The sequence below is a fragment of the Hippopotamus amphibius genome, chromosome 3 (genome assembly GCF_030028045.1).
Source record: "Hippopotamus amphibius kiboko isolate mHipAmp2 chromosome 3, mHipAmp2.hap2, whole genome shotgun sequence".
NCBI lineage: Eukaryota > Metazoa > Chordata > Mammalia > Artiodactyla > Hippopotamidae > Hippopotamus > Hippopotamus amphibius.
In genome coordinates, this window is record NC_080188.1 from 50941703 (window position 1) to 50962479 (window position 20777).

Genomic DNA, 20777 nt, shown 5'->3' on the forward strand with positions numbered 1-20777 from the left:
AATACAGACTGAGATCTAATTTAAATGACTTTTATCGGTACTGGGGTATCTGGACTTTCATATCATCATGAGAGAAAATTACCAACCAGGTGCCAGTAGCGTCTGATTTAGGTACACATCCAAGTTTGTACACTAAGAAGAAAAACTGTTTGAAAATATAACTGCTTCACTTCATCTAAGATCAAATGTTTCAATTATGTTAATTAAATTTTTTAAATTTTAAAACAATAGTAGCTCTGAAAATGTGTATCATCAAAGAATTATTATTACTGTTCGGGTATTATTCCTATTTTCATGAATATGTTTTTTAAAGACTGCTTATATTTTAAAGATATATACTGAAATATTTCCAAGTTAAATGATATAATTCTTATATTTTCACCAAAAAAATTTGGAATGGGTAAGAGGGTTATAAATGAAATAAAATTAGCCATAAATTGAGAATCATTGAAACTAAGAAAATATAAGGGATTCATTATTTTACTCTTTCTCTTTGTATATGTTTGAAATGTTTCATAATGAAAGTTTTTTTAATTGTTATTGATAATGTTTAGAGAATTGACTCATAATTTTCTTCATGTATATTACTTTTATCATTCAAATTTTAGTTTAGATCTAAATCTCAGGAAAAAATAAACAGTAACTACAATCACATAGATATAACTGGGCCATAATTTAATCTGACCAAACCTCAAACTAACTCATTGCAGCATTCAAACTTTTAAATGCTAGAAGAAATGTTATTTCTATTTAACTCTTTTACTTAATTCAATTTTATTTTATCAATAAACATAAAATTCCAGTTCTTTTTAGTAATACTGAAGAACAGAAATCTGTGAATTATTAGATTTAGTACAGAAATAAATGCCAGGAGAGGATAAAGATTTAAAATATACTGTAGTAAAATAAAATAAAGGTTATTAAGCTACAGGTGCATCTCCTTTCTAAAACAGAAGCACTCCTATCATTATCAACTTGCATGTCCAAAATCAATCAATGCAAACCAGATCTATCAATATTTCACATTCAACACGGTCAAAACCAACCTAATCATCTTCATTTAAAAGCCAACTCTTCTTCCTATCTTATAATTTAGTCTCACTTCTAAATGACTTCACCAAATCATTTACCATGTCCAAAAGATTCTTTGAAATATTCCTCTCCCTCCCTCCCTTCCTCCCTTCCACGTGCTCTCTCTCTCTCTCTCTCTCTCTCTCTCTCTCTCTCTCTCTCTCTCGTCTCCCCTCCTTTCCCTCTCTGCCCCCCTTCTATCTTTTCCTCTTCTCTTCCTCCGACCATGAATTCCCCCAGTCTTCTTAAAACAGATCAGATTCCCTTAATTTGCACAGATGCCTATTTGTTCTACCCTAGCATTGATCACAACTGAGAATTTTATCTAACTTCAAAATGTAACTTCTAGGAGGATGGATTTTATGTCTGCTTTGTTCCTCACTGTACTCCCAGTACTTAGTAGAGTGTCTACCACCAAGGAAGGAAGAAAGGTTAAGCAGAGAGGAAAAGGAGGAAAGTGGGAAAGAGAGGGGGGAAAAAAAGATGGAGGAAGGGATAAAGGGAGAAGAGGAAGAAAGAAGAAGGGAAAAGGGAAGGAGGGAAGGGAGGAAAGAGGGAAGGAAGGCAGGAAGGAAGGAAGGGAGGAAGGGAAGATCAAGGGAAGAAGAAAGGATTCTTTGAATTCCATTCCCACTATCACTACCAAAAATCATTAACTCAAGATCTTTGGCCTTAAAAATATGTAGCACAATATTTTTTAACTTCTCCAATGCACATTCAACCAAAACTGCATTATTCTGAAAAATTCCCACCCAGTTGTAGTCCAACTATGTATGAATTCCTGCAATAAAGAGAAATTCACTACTTCACAAAGCAATTCATTCCACTGGCAAGGAACTCACATAATTTGAAAAAATTTCCACCAAAAGAAGCCAAAGCTTCCTTCTCCGTAGTTTCCACTCTTTTAGTCCTGATCCTAGAGTGTGGAAATACACACATACAAACAACTATTTTTTAATTCCAGTGAAGAGCAGTTCCTATTTTTGAATACTTGGATAATAACCATATGTCTATTGAACTTACTCAACTGGAAGCTAAATATCACAAGCGTTTCTCATGTAATGGTCTGAGTTATTGGGTCATCTTTTCAGTTTCTTTAGTATACTTTCATTTGAACAATATCTCAAAGTATGGTATCCAGAAATGATAAATAGTGTTTTAAGTGTGGCCAAGCCATTATAATTAAATGCATGGTGCAGGGCAAAACAGATGCACCCCAGCAGTCCTCACTTTGATTCTATGCATTTTAATTAATAACATATTGATAACATCGATTGATAGTCTATAATTACCACAGCTTTATTTCGGCATCAATATCTATATGCTTTATTTAGAGCTGAATTAGACCTCTAGCTTGTTTCTCTATCTCTGACCTATTCTTCATTCTAACCTATGCAGCCAGGTCACTATTTTTCTAACAGAAGCTTAACTGATCTTTCTCTAGTCAAAACGGATCAAAGTTTCCAGTGACCACAACGGAAATCAAGGAATTACTGAATTTTGGGAAGAAGCTTACAAATCATGCTTCCACTCAGTTTTGCAAACTACCATAAAGTACACTCCAGAGTTCTCTCACTAGAAAAAGGCCAAAGTACATCCTTCAGTCCATTAAGTCTGAGTATAATGTACTCAAACTCATTTTCATTTCCTTGTGAGAATTTCAAAGTTACGTTGCTTATTACATGTACATCCTGTACTGATACATAAATTTCTGAGGACTTAAATAGTATCCCCAAGCCTGTTCTACGTCATATCTGCTGAGAATTACTGAACATCCCCCCCATAACACTTGTTTTTTTTTTTTTATTATTATTTTATTTTATTTTTTTGGGGGGTACACCAGGTTCAATCAACTGTTTTTATACACATATCCCCATATTCCCTCCCTTCCTTGATGCCCCCCCTCGATTCCCCCCCACCCTCCCTGCCCCAGTCCTCTAAGGCATCTTCCATCCTCGAGTTGGACTCCCTTTGTTATACAACAACTTCCCACTGACTATTTTACAGTTGGTAGTATATATATGTCTGTACTACTCTCCCGCTTCTTCTCAGTTTCCCCTTCACCCCCCGCCCCCTCCCATACCTCGAGTTCTCCAGTCCATTCCCTGTATCTGCTTCCCTGTTCTTGTCACTGAGTTCATCAGTACCATTTTTAGATTCCGTATATGTGAGTTAGCATACAATATTTGTCTTTCTCTTTCTGACTTACTTCACTATGTATGACAGATTGTAGTTCTATCCACCTCATTACATATAGCTCCATCTCATCCCTTTTTATAGCTGAGTAATATTCCATTGTATATATATGCCACATCTTCTGTATCCATTCATTTGTTGATGGGCATTTAGGTTGCTTCCATGTCCTGGCTATTGTAAAGAGTGCTGCAATAAACATTATGGTACAAGTTTCTTTTGGGATTATGGTTTTCTTTGGGTATATACCCAGGAGTGGGATTACTGGATCATATGGTAAACACTTGTTTTTTTATGTCATATTTATCATGCCCATTACCCTGCGTAGCATCAAGTTTTAGCATTGATATGAGCAAATTCAGTTTCGATTTAAAATCCTTACATGACCACTGATGACAAACTCACAAAAGGATAATGAGAAGCACCTTTGCCTTCTTTATCATAGACCCTTTATCTGCTACCATAACCACAACCGGGAAAACACAAAGTCCTTTATCAGTACATCTACATGAGCCACCTCTTGTATTCTCACTGTTCAAATGCCTCAGCATGGTATGGCTCAGCCCTAACTCCCTATCTACAAATATTCTTGAATGTGTACCTCTAACTCCAGGCTGACTGAAGATACCTTTGCTACCCCAAATAAAATGACCATTTCCATACTGTCCCACCCAGCCTTCATAGAGTAGTTTGCCAACTTTCTATTGCTTTATCTAGAAGCTTTAAAACTTCTAACAATACACATTGCTGCACAGTTGAATCATTCGTGCTTCATCAATTTGGGCTTATATGTTTATTTTGGAATTTTTTAATTATCCCTCAAAAGTATAGATTTCTTAGGGGCAATATCATTTTTCCCTCTTTGAAAATATCACAGTGCCTAATAAAGTGCTCTGCAAACAACAGATACTAAAAATATGATTGAAAGTGAGCTGAAGAATCTAGCTGAGAATGTTCACAAAGGCTCATAGCCAACCTCTAAATTTACAAGAAAAGTATGGAGGAAAAAAAGATATAAATGATAACTGATAGAAAAAGATTTCCATGAAACTAAAATATGGCTAGTTCCAAAGAAAATGAAGTATCAAATTTCTCTTTCAACCAATAAAGTCAGAGAACTAATGAACTCAAAGACAGATGGGAAAATGTAAGACCATGCTAAGTTTCTTTATCTGGGAAATAAATTTGATTCACTGTAGGTCCTTTCCAAAATGAAAATTCTAATAGAATGATAAAACAAAATACATATCACATTTCCATCAAGTCTTTGCTTTTATGCTTTTACACAATTACGTAGGCCATATGTCTACATACATTCGTATTCACCTTATTCCAGAAAAGAACATTAGGGCTTGTTTTTCTAATAATGTGTAATTAATCTTATATATGACTAAATGCATGGCTTATTATAAATTTAAATTGATTTTGAAATCCTGGCAAGTATATTTTCTACATTGTTAACAATGAAAACAAAACCCTTAAAACTCTATATAAATCAAAATTTGATCTAGTAGATTAAGAGACACAACCACCACAACAACAAATAACAGCCCTTTCAGAAACTGAAGCAGAGCTAAGGCTCATCTGCGTGCTGTTAATACTATTAACAATAACCACTTCTTATTGGTGCTGCCATATGCCACACACTCTATATTTCTCTCATTTTCATAATAGTCCTATGCAGTTACCATACTTATTTTAAATACAAGGAGAGGTAGGCTCTGAATTCAGTAACATGTCCAAGGATACACAAAGAGAAAACATTAGAATTAGTATTTAAACCTAGGACCCTGTCCCTCTACCTCCAAACTCTGGGTTCAACTGTCTCTGCCACGGCATCCTTTTAAAATAAGGTTTGGATTGCAAAGGGAAAGGGTGCTGGAGAAAAGGCTTAAGATGTGTTGAGTAGTTTATTACCTGCTAGGATGCATGGATGGATGGATGGTTAGATGGATGGATGGATAGATAGATAGATAGATAGATAGATAGATAGATAGATAGATAGATAGATAGAAAGATAGAGATAGAGATCAATATTTATGGCAACTGTGTGAGATAGATGTTATCCCCATTTTATAGGGATATAACATATTCATTCATACGCCCAACATCATTGCCCTAGAAATGTTGGAAGAGGAAATAAATTTTGTGTGCCTGATGTTTCAAAATGCTCCCTCTCTCCATTCTACCACACAGCATCATAAGTAACAAAGGAGAGTGAAAATACTCTGAAGTCATTCAGCTCAAAAGCCCAAAATGGCAAAAGTCTGTGTCCACTTGATATTCCTACATTTCAGTAAAATTAGTGCAGGAGAAAAGGAAACCTGACTCTTGGTCCAAATACATTAAAAATAACAGTCATGAGAATCCCATTCTTGTATTAAATAGTGCAAGAACACATTCATCTCAGAAAAGGATGTATTCATATGCACCATATTTTATGAGAATTTGCAGATTTTAAGAGGCATAATATTGCCTAGTTGCCAGGATTTTTTCCACTTAGCATCCTTTAGCTCGGTATTGAAGATTCTGGAAAACACTTCCACCACTTTATGAACCATATGCAGAGTTTGATTCTTCTCCAATTTTTTTTCATTTGCTATTATCATCATCGGGGAGGATTACATCTCGTCTACTTAGCTGCTAGAATGAAGATTTCAGTTTGGAGGAGAGCCGATTTCTTAAAAAAAAAAAAATTTAGCTGCTTCAGGCAACAGTCCTTTTGATCTGCTCATTAACACTTTTCAAATGTTCGAGTGATGTGGGCATTCTTTGTGGTAGAAAATGTCAGCACTGGAGCCTGCAGCCAGCTTGATGCAATCATATGTTCCGATATTCAGAAAAGAGTGAAAAGAACTGTCAACAGTGAACTGCCTTGGATTAAAAAAAAAAAAAAGATACTGTATAACGACTGTAGATCAAGTAGTATTTCAGGACTGATTCTTGCCAGTGACAGAAACAAATGCCCAATTTATCAGCAATGTCATCTAAGTGCCTAAGAGCCTACAGACTCTTAGAGAAATCATTTTTAGTGTTTACAAAAACTTGTGTAAAATATATGTGGGATTTCCTTTCATTCTTCCCTTTCTTTTTGATAAGATCAGAGAGCAAGTGTAGTGCCTTTCCTCTCATAAACACAAAGCTCTCCAACATTAGTATTTGGTAAGTCCTTTTCTGAATCCCGCAAAGTTAGATGCTTTCAACATCCAGACCAAGATACGCTCCGGGTTATCTCGCCTCCCTTTCCTTTCCTCCTTGACAGACTCATCAATGTTCAAAGAGTCTGCTTTGAACAAATAAATAACTAGTCGGAGTCTGGACAATAAATATAATTTTAAATGCCAAATGAGGACTGGGAAGAACAATGTGAGAGTGTATTCTCCTGGAGTTAAGCAAAGGTGCTGCTGTCAAAGCAAATAAACTAAGACCAGGAAAAGTTTGATGCCCTGTTTTGTAAATGATGCTCTGTTGGAAAACATCACCATGGAAGCAATAAGTACTAACATCACACTCTATTTCAAGGAGGCAACCAAACATAAATCATTTTAATTAATGGTGCAAGGAAGGCATATTTAAATTTAAAGTACTTCTGTTTTATTGTGTATTCTACAAAAAAAAAAAAAAACAGGCTGCTCTCAAAGTAACTCAATAAAGGCACCAAGAGCCCTCCTCAACAATAAAAAACAAGTGCAATGTAGAAGCATTATTACTATTTAGAAAGAACAGCACAGCTGTTGCTGGCTAAGAAAATGATTCTATAGAGCTCCAGTCAGATATATCCTCACCACAAAAGCTCAACTTACTTGTAAGCAAATTGGGCTTTAAAAAGATAACTTTTTAAAATGGTTTCTTTAATTAAGATTTATGAGATCTTTATGTAATGTCTTAAATGCACTAAGGAAAAATGAGCTTGCAATTTTCTCTTGCGGATGGAGAACTTTGGCCAAGGACACTAGGGCAAAGTGAACATTTATCATTTCCAGCATATTCAGATATTTATTTGCAGCTGGATAACACACTGTAATTGACAACACTCCAGAAAGCCTTTGTTTGCCACCTCATTAGCCTTACATCCGCAATTCTGTAGAATGTCTGGATACTCCAAATGATGCAACTATAGGACTGTCAGTTCTGCCATCCTGATAGTAAAACAAATCTGCCATAAACTCAACATACCTTCCAAGCTTAACAACGATGAAAAGAGCTGCATTTTCTGATATCTCATTCATGATTCAAAACATGATTTTTTCAACCTCTTCTGCCCCCTTTTTTAATTTAATGAAAAAGGAAGGATTCTGCTGATGTTTGTTATAGAAGAGCAGTTGTAAAGGATGGATGTGAGGATACTCAATGAGCAGGATACAGACTCATAAACAGATGGTGAGAAATAACTTCACACAAAAATGAGAACTTTCCCCCTTACGGAATAGTTTGCAAACTCAGTATATTCTGTAATTCACTAATGGTAGCACCTAAAACTTCCGGCTTTGCGTGAGGGTTTTTTTTATTGTTATCATTATTATCACTAAAGTTCTCCAAATATCATTGCTTTAGATCCTATTTGTCAAGGAAAACCTAGGCACACAGAGGACACAAACCTGCAACATTTTAAATGATATCATCGGTCTCCTTTATCCTTGAAAATACTCATTAAAATGAACTGAAAGACTGAAAATTTTAAAATAGTCTCATTAAAAGTATCATTGGTGGCCAGATATTCCATTGCAGGGGTTTTTCTCTAACCTTTTTGTATTCTATGTCCCTCTTTGGCAATCTGGTGAACCTATGAACCCCTTCTCAGAATAAATAAGCTAAATTAAAATACACAGGATTAAAAGGAACCCAATTGTATTGAAATATAACTGTCAAATCTATTTTTAAAAACAAGAAACCAAATCTGTGATACAAAAATACTATGTACTTCTTTATTAATTCAGTAAATTATGAAATACAATAGTCGGTCTAGGAACTATCATAATTTTTTGAAGTACAGTTGACTTACAAAAGTATAGTAGTTTCAGAAGTGCAGCATAGTGATTCAATATTTTTATACCATACAAAGTTATAACAATATTATAGACTCTTTTATCTGTGTTGTACATTACCTCCCCATGACTAAGTTATTTTATAACTTGTAGTTTGGACCTCTTAATTCCCTTCACCTATTTCACGAATTCCCCACCCTCCCCTCCAGCAACCTTTAGTCTGTTCTCTATATCTATGTCTGCTTCTGTTTTGTTATATCTGTTCCTTTGTTTTGTGTTTTAGGTTGCACATGTAAGTGTCTTTCTTTGTCTGTCATAATTTTGAAGGAGTGATAGGTATCTGAATATGAATGGGATTGTTCTGGCCTCTTCTAGCAAATCACAAGCACCCTGAGAAAGCTGACCATAGAGCTTTTCTGTCAATAGGTTCTAAAAACGTATATGCCTTGAATACTTCTGAAAATTAGAAATCTGTTTCTTTGACAAATTCCTTGTCACTCTGAAACAGTGAGTAAATTCTACTCAATATATAAAGCATTGCATATTTACTTTACAGTTGCCCAAAACAAAACTGAATGATGATTCTAATTTTAAAGAATGCACGTTGATTTTAATTGCCCTGAAACTATCTACTATCTTGCAACCTCTTGTATGCCATAAACAGTTTTTGTAATGAGTTGATCTGGAAACATACTACATATGATTCCCAAAATCAATAACCCTGAGCAGTGATTTTCAACCCTGGCGATTATCAGTCATTTAGGGAATCTATTAGTTTCTTAATGCTGCTATAACAAATTACCACCAACTTAGTGGTTTAAAACAACAGAAATTTATTTTCTTACAGTTCTGGACGCCAGGAGTCCAAACGGAGTCTTACAAAGCTAAAATCAGGTGCTAGCAGAGCTGGTTGCTTCTGCAGGCACCGGGGCCTGCTACTTGCCCCTCCCAGCTTCTGGTGATGTCAGCATTCCCTGCCTAGAAGCTGCATCACTTCAATCTCTGCCTCCATGGTCACACTGCCTTCTCCCCTTCTTTGGTCTTATTTCCTCTACCTTCCTCTTATAGGGGCACTTGTGATGGCACTTAGAGCCATCTAGGTCATCCTGGATAATATCCCTATTTCAAGATCCTTAATTTAATCATGTCTGCAAAGTCCCTTTTGCTATATAAGATAACATTCATGGTTTCCAGGAATTAAGACCTGGATATATTTAGGGATCATTACTGAGCCTAATATAGGGGCTTTCCTAAACCACAGTGATCCCTGGAGATGTCTCACCCAACCACCCTTTCCCCTCAGAGAGAGGCACCACCAATGGAAATCTGACAGCTACTGCTCTGAGAGCCTTCTGGTTATTAGGAGCAGAAAAACACCTGAGAACCACTGTCTAAGATGTAAGTAACACTGTCATCTCTTAGTCATTATTACATATCTGTGAAATTTTACTCTCTGAACAATGAATGGTTACATTATTTCATAAGACATTTTTTAAAAATATGAAATAATTGAATGAAGAATGTGTGACAGATATTGGTGCCTCTGTTCAGGTCTAGGATTTCTATCTTGATAAAAGCTCCTGAACATATGATTCCCAAGGAAGTGATTGCTGACATAATCTAAATGTGCCTGAAAAAAGACATTTTAAGTTGTTTAAGCATGTTTTAGTTGAAAGATTAAATATTTTCTCCTAGTACTGAAAAGACAATCAAACAAAAGAAATTTGTACAACACCAAGCTGAAATAAATGCATTTCATTTCCCAAAAAGTAATATTACTGGTAAGGATAGGTAGTCAAAGTCAAAAATGATCCCTAATAATTTAAAGCTGCTAAAAATTGTTTAATTACATTCTAATACCAACAGTGCAGAAATATATTCTCTAAACATAATCAGATAAATACTCTACAACTGTACTATAACACCTTCTGGTACACTCAAGATCTTTGTTTTCACAAGGTTATGGTCTTTTTTGCCCCTTCTTTTCACATCACCTCCTCATTTTTCTCTAGCTCACTTAGCTTCCTGAGAATAGGAATCCTAAACCCTCCTGAATCCTAAAAACACACCCTAATGGTGTCTTTCTGTGCCTTGCGTAAAGAAATATATTATATGATTTCCAATCTGCAGAGTCCCAGGGCTAGAATGGATCTATTCTCACCACCTGATGATTGAGTCCTCTCTATAATATCCCATATGATGGTAGAGACTTCATTTGAGCACATCTAGCAACGTCCCAAAGAAGCCCATTTCAGTCTTCACAAGTGTCCTTTTAAAAAACCATACACTTTGACACTTTTGAGACCTGTGGTCAATATTACAAGAAATTGCAAGTAACGAAGGAAGGAAAACCATCACTGTGAAGTTGAAGTTAAAAAAACAAGGAGCACAAATCACATTAAAGTAGCTTTCTGCTTTTTAACTTGAGGTTCAAGAATACTAGCTAGCCTAAAATCACCGTATCTGTGACAATCAAGATTACAACAGGAAACTGAGCATAAATTGCTATGGCAGGAAACTGATTAGTTCAGCAAAGAGACAGGATGCTTCTTGTCTCTACTGTTGTCTCAGTTAATTCTGTGCCTCCTCCATGGGCCAACTGCTCTTGAGATAAAGGATTGTAAAGTTGCCTCATGAAAGCCAACTGAAGTACAATGAATAATAAATGCAGGAGTAATACAAAGCACTGCCTGAAGTTGCAAGGAAATCAGTCAGCAAGGGTGAGGGGGGGAAAAAAGGCAATCTAGTAATATTACGTAAAACACTGTAAAACACTACTGTGATCTACAGCATGTAAAGTTTTACATAATGTGCTGATAAGAAGAGGAATATTATCAAAATAGGTAGTAGGCATGCTTTGCAGGAGGGCTTCTTTAGAATAACCCTTTCTATGAAGCCTGAACAATCCAAGCTGTATTGCTTGAAATGTGCTGGTGTTTATTATTCAACGTTCCACCTTGTGGCAGGAAGAATAATGGCCTCGTAAAGATGTCCACCCCCTAATTCCTGGAACTGTGAATAAGCTGCCTTCCAGGGCCAAAGAGACTTTGCAGATGTGATTAAGGTGAAGGATCTTGTGTTGAGAGATTATCCTGGATTATCCAGGTGGGTCCAACCTAATCACATGGTTCCTTAACATTGGAGGTCTTTCCCAGCTGGGTTCAGAGTCAGAGGGACCTACGACTACAGAAGAAATGGTGACAAAGATGCAGCATGGCTGGCTTCAAAGGCAGAGGAAGGGGCTTGTGAGGCATGGAATGGAGGCAGCCTCTAGAAGGTGGAAAAGGCAAGGGAGCAGATTCTCCTCCAGAGCACTGAGCGGGGAATGTATCACTGTCGATACTTTTCAGCCCAGTTCAGCCCAGTGAGACCCAGGTCGGATCTGTGATTACACAACTGTTAGATAATAAATTTGTGTCACTTTAAGCCACCAAATGCATGGCAATTTGTTATAGTAGCACTAGAAAGCTTATATACACCCATATCCTTACTCAGACATGAAAAATGACACAACCTGAAACCAACCGTCATAACTTCAAACAGATACCCCAACATTTGCCCATGACTTATTTCTAAAATGTTTTTCCCACAGTCAAACAAAGAAGGTCCTGAAATAGTAGATCTTTCAAAGAGGTAATGAAACATTCAATGAATACGGGGGGCAAAATAAACCCAAAAACCTGACAGATTATCAACCTCTCTCAGTGAATACAGCAGAACATATTCAGTTTACTTGACATTCTTTTGTACTGGAGTGGAAAACCCTTTATGTCTATAACCTTCCCTACCTTCTTCTCCCCTTCTTCTTCCAAATCTGATTTTGAAGTGTTTTTTAGATGAAGTTTTATAATAAACACCTACTGGCATGCATGAATAGAATTTATTATAATGATAAAAACTACTAAAATTCAATTTTCTAATTGAAACTTTGCTATTGTTGAACAATGTAGCACTGATCCATATTTCAGCCTCACTTTATACCTTGATGTTTAAAAAAAAAAAAAAAAGAGTAGGAGTATAAATCCTTCTTACTCACCACTTTGCAGCAAAGGGGCCAAAACCACCACATCAAACCGATGCCCAAGAGTAGCAGTAACACCAAAATAGCAATGAGGGCTGCAATCCCACTAGACTAGAGGAAGCACAAAACAAAAACAAGGCTGTCAGCAAAGTATAGGGTCAAATCCCAAACATACTTTTTAAGGAAACACCAGAAAAAGTTACAGAAAGCATCATAATGTTAAATCAGATTTCTATTATATTCCCTTAAACTCTTTAAATTGTATAAATTACCTTATATCCTATTTATATTATATTCCATTTTCTTATATTTATATGTTAAATATATTATAATCTATTGTATTAAGTTCCCTTATATTATGTTTCATATATATTATGTTAAGACAGGCAATAATAAGTATAAAAAACCTTCCAAACTATTTGAAATTATGCCTTAAAGAAAAATAGGAAAAAATCACAATTTGGGGTTGTGCGAAGAGTCCCCATCTTTCGGATTATTCTGGTTACAAGCATGATTCCCTTTAGGCAGAATTCATGCAGAATTTTCTCAGACTTTTTGATAATGGAACATTGCTTACTTTATATATTTAAATGGTAGGACAAGATGAATATCAAAATCCACTAACCAGGTGACAAACCAACAACAACGGTTCTCGTTGGCACACACGCATCAATGCAAGAATGCAATTTCACGCATTCACATATCAGAAGATCTCTCATGGCAGCTCAAGCACTACCTACACCAGAACCACACAGGTGTTCTTTCACTTCCTAATGACAAGCCCCTCCAGCCCTAACACCCCTGCTCTGGGCTCTGCCTCCAACCCCCTTCATCTACCAACTACCTATTTATCTTATAGTGGCTTAAGCCACGTCCTCAGGAAGACTTCCTTGCACCTTCCAGCCAGAAAATGCCCCTCCTTACTGTACAAGGCATAGTTGTCTGTACTTTAATCTTTCGCATTTATCACAATATATTTATTGATTTATTTGCTTATTTATTTATGATGAACTACAATTTTTCATTTAATTTGTCTTTTCTATATTCACTGTGAGCTCAAGGAAGGCAGCACCTATGCCCAACCTACTTGCTAATGCATACTCCATGCCTGCAATTATTTACTAAGAGAATGAACTCCAAATAAGACTGTAAAAACCACAAACACAAAGAACAGTGTTTACCGAATTTTTAGTGCAGGGATAAAGTTAAGAGAACAAGGTGTCTCTTTCAAACCCCTACTCTCTGGGATCCCCAGTAATCATGTTTTGTTTGTGAATTTTTATTTGATGGGCGGGGGAAGATTTCAAGGAAGGGAAAAAAAAAACTGTAAATAAATCAACACACTGGGTGGAAATTTGGGCCTTTATAAGGCGGCTTTTCAGAGATACATTTCCTGTCATTCAAAACAAATAAGAGGTACGTACAAGCCCAGAAGTCAAGGCAAGAGCCACCTTTAGCCCAAGAGATGATAGAGAGAGAGGCTGGGGCTGGGTGGGAAGAACCTATCAGTATTCATCTCAGAATAGCTTTGTCTTAAAAATAATAGTCTGGAGGTCTAATTTTAAGCAAGTTGTTTAATTTCTCAAGGTCTCCATTTTCTAATCTGCAAAATAAGAAAGTCAGTTGTTCCCAAAGCATGAAACTCTTTGTGGCAAAGCTATCTCTCTTAGGAAAGCGCTGTGCACATTAACATATTTTTAAGGCTTTGAATGGCTTTGTAGTTAAAAAAAAAGTCCAATTTATATCAGCACAGATCGATTTTTTTTTCTCATGACATTATCAGTATCCTATGGAACTAGGATTCCCTAGAATCTATTTTGGGAAATGTTAGGATTAATCAAAGCTAAGAGACAGACTTTCAGGGGCTTTCCTGGTGGCGCAGCGGTTAAGAATCTGCCTGCCAATGCAGGGGACAGGGGTTTGAGCCCTGTGTTGGGAAGATCCCACATGCCTTGGAGCAACTAAGCCCATGCACCACAACTACTGAGCCTGCGTTCTAGAGCCCCCAAGCCACAACTACTGAGCCCATGTGCCACAGCTACTGAAGTCCACCTGCCCAAAGCCTGTGCTCCTCAACAAGAGAAGCCACCTCAATGAAAAGCCTGCGCACTGCAACGAAGAGTAGCTTCTGCTCTCAGCAACTAGAGAAAGCCAGCACGCAGCAATGAAGACCCAACTCAGCCAAAACTAAATAAATACATAATAAAACAAATCTTTTAAAAAAAAAAGCTAAGAGACTTTCGGATGTTGAAGCAACAATGGTATTGCATTTAATTAGAACATTTTATAAAGGAATTTGAATTGTAATACACAATAACCTATGCATAAAGAGATAATGATCTTTATGTAAACAGTTATTCCTAAATAACTGAAAAGAGAAGAGAAGGTAGTTTTCGAAGGTGTTAATTTAGGGAGTACTAGCAAAATATACTTGGTATAGCTAATCAGAAAATCTTGAAAGGTGTGTCATAGTTTCCCTATATCATCTATTAGCTTCACAACAGAAAAAAAAAACAAAAGAGATTACCATGTAGTGACTTGGAAACTATCTCCAAACAAATCAGTTTTCAAAGACGTTGATTACTAACAGCACTTGTTTTAATAGATCCATTAAAAATAACTTTTAAAATAATTCTCAGAGCAGCGTAGACCATAAAATAAGAATTAATTTCAATTTTTTTTAGGAAAAGATTAAGAATCAAGTATACATGAACAATTAAAGCTATGCTTTGATTTCTAATTTTTCATCTGGATGTAAGAGGGAATAACCATACAAGCTATTTATGTAACTGATGTTAGGTTGCAAATGAACCAAAACAGACACCACCAAAATATCACCTAGAATCCTTGATCATGTCATTTAATTTATTTTTCAGAAGACAACAAAAATAACTACAGTAACTTCACATAAATACACATACACACACACACTCTTCATAAAGCTCTAATATTTACTATCAGACCATTCTCAAGGCACTTGAAGATGCTACCACATGATATTTACCATAAAAAATTAATTTAAAATTTAAGAAATGAAAAGATATGCAGTCTTCTTGCAACTTCTTGATGTACAGTCTGGTAGAATGAAAGTGTAAGCTCAATATGTGGTTATTGATGCATCCTGAACATCTAAATCAGTGTCTTGCACATAGAAAGTTCTGTGTGTGTGTGTGTGTCTGTGTGTGTGCGTGTGTGTGTCAGAGAGAGAGAGAGAGAGAGAGGATAAATGTTTTATAGACAATTTCCAGGCAAATGTCTAAGTTCTCTGTCCTCAAAACCAAAGAAAGTAATTCAGAGCACACATCAGGATACTTATGAAAACACTCAAAGTGCATCTTTCTACACAGAATCTAAACGTTCATGAACAAATTATGCAATTCTCCACAGGCTTGATTATACTAAGCTCTGAAATCTAGACAAACAAGACAATAACAGGAAAAGAATGTCAAAGAAATACACACAACACTATGATATCATATGGGAGAAATGCTGTCAAATGTATAAATTCATGATTCCACCTTCAAATAAAAGGTCTTATATAAGACAGCCCCAATCGGTGACTGTTCCTGGGTGGAACGCACGCCACATTCCCCACCGGCCCTTTCCTGCGTGAGGATCGAGCCACGGCATCCATGGAGATGGCTTACCATTTGGCTGTGCTCGCAACTTCCAAAAGGGTTCTATGAACATTTGTTTTTTTCCCTTTTCTTAGAATTCAAATCCTATGTTCAGAAATAAGGACATGAAACTGGAGGGTGTGAATATGCTAAAAGTTTAGTGGTTAGGTTTTTCTTTCTGCAAATGTGTCATGAGAAGGAAATTCGGAAAATCATACTGACAGAATATAAAGTAGATAGGCCGGCCATGACAGGCAGTCAAAATTCTTGGATTTTCTTTCAAAAATGTCCCTGTTAGGAACACTGACAAAACATTATGCACATCCAGATGCAAACATGCATTTAGTATAATAACATTATCATCTCAACTGATTCTGAAGATTAGTCCACAAAAAACCTGACTATGAAAATACACACTTTCTAAAGACCTACAGACAGTCTTCATCATATTTAAGCTAAGCATGATGGAAAACAGGTCACAGTAAGCAAAGAATTTGATGCAACCCAAACTTGCCGTAAACACATCCATAAGCCCTGGGTGCCCTGGTCCCAGACATTAGCTCAGTTAACTGGATACAAATCCAGGCTTTCCCATTCCTTTGTTTTGATTTACCAGAGACTTATCAGAGCATGAAAGGCTTCAGCCATGAAGGGGAAATCATTTCATTGTTCACATAACTTTATAAACAAATGAAGAAAAGATCAAACACATAGACTTCAGTCCTATGAGCAGATACTATGTTGCAAACTGCAGACTTCAGAGTCTGATGAAACTAGATCTGGTTACACAGAGATCTGTATCATCAGCAGAAACTAAAAGCCTCTCACCTCTGTCTAGATGTGCTGCTCTTTAAACACTAGGCAGTTAAAAAGCTACCAAAGCTATAAGTTGCACAAGTCTTCATGAAGCCCACAGGTTAGTTGGAGGGACAACCCTTGAACAAATAATCATAAATGTGAGGAGTATGGAAGAAGAGTACAACAGAAACAGAGCAAAGCAGGAACTAGCCTGGTCTGGGGTTCTGAGAGGACCTCCTGAAGAAGCATAAGATAGCCGGGGAAGGGAGTAGGGGGTCGAATGAGTGGCTTCTTGCAAGAATAAGAAAAGACAACTTGGGCTGGAAAATAGTTTAGGGGACTTGGTAGTACCTGAAGGGGCTGAAGAAAATAATGAAACAGAAATTTCTGGAAAGCAGTAATCCTCTTTACTACAGAGACAACTGGCCACTTGCTGGGTTCATATCCATTTGTTAGATGACCTTCCAATCAGTCATTTGTTGGACCATTTCTTCCTAACTATAGTCCTGAACAGGCAGTCTTTTCAGATGTCTACCAAGACAAGTTAGCTGAGGAGTCCAGTTGGAGACTTAGTACCCAGATGTTGGTCAAGGCTGTGAAGCCAAAACTCTTTTAAGGGTTAAGCTGGGGATGTACCAGAACCTTGAGCTTGATTTTGGGGTAAAGGAATATATTTTCTAGCCATCCTGGACACAGTCTTTGAATGTCATCTGTATCTAATTTCCTTTTCTTCATTAAAAGCAGGTTATAATGTACAATGAAAAACTTTACTCTGCCAAATACAACTGAAATTCTAGCTAAAAGAATTATAAAAGGATAAAAACAAACGAGAGTCACTACTGTACTTGCAAAATAACTATGGGAAAAGCGGAATCACTTAAAAATTTCAAAACTGCATGAATAGCATGTTGCAATCTACCTAGAAAATAATTAATCACAGCAACCACATAATAAAACAGACACAGAAAAGGGGAACTAGATTTCCACAATTTTGTTTTTATGAATTTAGAGCTAGGGAAAGAAAAAATAGTCATAAAATAGGTGATGATTTCATTTACTGGATTCTTTTGAAATATTCCATACCAGGAATGAGCAACGTATGGCCCAAAGGCCAAATCAGCTCATCTATTTCATAAAATGCTTTGCAAGCTAAAAAAAAATATATTTTTACATTATTACATAGTTGAAAAAAAACTGAAGCATATATCACCAATACATGAAATTCAAATTTTAGTGTACATAGTTTGTTGAACACAGCCATCCCCATTTGTTTATATGTCTACGGCTATCTCTGTGCTACAATGGCAGAGTTCAGTAGTGTAACTGTATAGCCCCCAAAGCCTAAAAGAATTACTATCTGACCCTTTACAGAAAAAATTTGCCCACCTCTGTCTTATATAAATCCAATTAGGACCGGGTAACGAATGGCAGATGGTGCAAGTATTCGGGCCAGGGGAAGACAAACTTGGGTTCAATTCTCAATTCTAGCATTTATTCAACTACGAAACTGAGTAAGCAATTTAACCTCCAGGGCCTCCAGGCTCCAAGTCGCCCCTTTCTCAGGGGCAGTGAAAGCTGAAATCAGCCAATATTTTGTTCATCTGTGTACCCTGCTGAGGGTTGGATCCACCTACTAGCAGAAGCACCTTCTAAAGTGTTTGCATAAATGTGCACTAAAGATTGGAGGTGGCCCTCTGTTCCTCAGTTTTCTCATCTATGAAATTACGGCAATAGTAATAGCCTCCTCTTGAGCGGTGAGAATTAAATGAAATCATATAGTGCTGGGCACATGCGTAGGGCTTAGCACAGTGTCTGGCACTTAATTCAGGCTCAGAAAATATGTTCTTAGTATTATTATTTTAAAAGAATCAGAAGAGCAGTGCTTCCAAGGGGGAAAAAAGACTTCTTTCACTGAATTTTTTAATAGCAGACACACATTTAGGAGATCTTCTGAGACAGATAAAGAAAACAGACTGCCTAAGTCTAAACCTTCATCAGATTCTAGTCTGAAATCTCTTAAATCTAAACCTTAGTTTCCCCACTTTTAAACTGAATGTACAGGTACTGTCATTCATTTCCTTTAACAAATAATTTTGGAGCACCTGCCTCGTGTAAGGACCAGGCACTGAGAGGAAGGCAACAAGCAAGGCACAGACTGCATGGAGAGGCTGAGAAGTAAACAGGAAATTACAACCCAGTGACATAAGTGCCGTAATAGGACAGAGCCAGGATGCTCTTGGAGCACAGAGGAGCTTCTTTATATGTGGGATTTCCACAAGGATTAATCAATTACTAAATAATGGTGTTTTGTTTTGTTTGGCTTTCGAATGCCTGTGAAGAGCCAAGAGTATCATCCTAGAATGAGTAAGATTACTAACTGCACCTCTCCTAACGATCACATCTGAATATGCCTGCAAGGCTAGGCATCATGTAAAAACAATGCCCAGTATTTATCATAATATTACCCACTGTCCTCTTCTATTCTGAATAGAGATGTAATGCACACATCCGCAGGTAGTTTCTCATCAGCTCCAATCTCACTATCTGTATCTATAAAACAGTAATATTACTACCACACACCAGACGTATTTGAGTTTAAATCAAAATAATGGTTAAATCTAATGAGAAAAAAAGCATTATCCCATAGTTATGTAAGTCAAATAATCATGCTGTAACCTTAAACTTATAAGTGTTGTATGTCAATTACATCTCAACAAAACTGGAAGGAAAAAAAAAAACCTCTCTAGCCCTTTGTCTCAGCAGAGTTGAGTTCAATCTCTCATCAAGATTGAAAGAAGGAAAGAACGTTTTCTTTCCTTCATTCATTTAACACTGACATCTCTGTGTACTAAAGTTTAGGAACCACAGACCTTTAGGATGAATTCTAAACTCTTTTTTTTTTTAGGCTATTGATAATCTGATCTAAATGTTCTCTTTCCAAGCTTTCCTCCCACTATTTTTACTCCAACCAAATATAGCCACTTCCAATTTCTTTTTTAATTAATCAATTTTTTGTTAAAGTATAGTTGCTTTACAATATTGTATTAGTTTCAGGTGTACTGCATAGTGATTCAGTAATTTTTGCAGATTATATTCCTTTAAAGGTTTTATAAGATAATGAGTATAGTTCCCTATGCCATACAGTAAATTCTTGTTGCTTATCTATTCGATATACAGTGGTTTATATCTGTTAACCTCGTGCCCCTAATGTGTCCCTCCCCGGGTTCGATTTCAGTTTGCTATTTATCTGTAAAATGCTCCTCCCTCCTCTCTCCTTGCCTAAGACCTGCTCTTCTTTCAAGACCCAGTTTATCTCGGTTCCTCCATAAATACCAGTACAAAACCTTTCTCTGGTTCTCTTTCCCTTCTTGTTCTACCTCCTAAAAGCTCCTTTTTTTTTCATTAAAAATCATGCAGAATTTGGTTGACTCTTTCATTCCATACAACAGCTCCCAAATGTGCACATCCAATCCAGACCTCTTTCTAGAACTTCAGATTCATTTATTCATTCAATAGCCTTTCTGACACTCCCACTGAGATGAAAACTGGACATCTTTCACTTAACATTTCCAAAACAGACCTCCTCATCTTTTTCCAAAAATGGCTCTACCTGATGACAACTCATCTTTCTAGTTGCTCAGATGAAAAAGCCTGGAACTGTTCTTATTGTCTTTCTCTCACAGCCACATCTAATCTGTCTAGGTATCCGATAGACTTCACCTTTAAAATATAGTCAAATCTAACCACTTCTCACCATCTCCACTGCTATCTCCCTAGTGGAACCACCATCCCCTCTCCTAGATTACTGAACTAGCCACAAAATTGGTCTCCATATCACCACTTTGGCCCCTACCTGCAAAGTCTATTTTTGCACAGCAGCCAGAATGATCCTTTTTAAAACACTATCATACCATGTCAACTTCCAGTGGCTCCTGTTTCACTTAGAAGAAAAACTCAAATTCTTACAATGACTTACAAAACCCTCCATGATCTCTACCCTCCCTTCACTCTCTCCCACTCATCTCAAAATCTCCTCCTCCCCCAGCTACCTCCACTCTGCACACCTTGCTCCTCTTTAAACCAGACAGATAC

The 20777-nt window shown here is 36.7% G+C and overlaps 1 protein-coding gene across 3 annotated transcripts in view; it reads right to left on the bottom strand.

Annotated features, from left to right (window-relative positions):
• Positions 1-20777, bottom strand: part of ANTXR2 (ANTXR cell adhesion molecule 2) — a 143546-nt gene that overhangs the window by 65981 nt on the left and 56788 nt on the right. For all 3 annotated transcript variants that reach the window (XM_057729060.1, XM_057729061.1, XM_057729059.1), the window contains exon 12: positions 12286-12381. In XM_057729060.1, coding sequence (XP_057585043.1) covers positions 12286-12381 — 96 coding nt within the window. The remainder of the gene's footprint in view (positions 1-12285; positions 12382-20777) is intronic.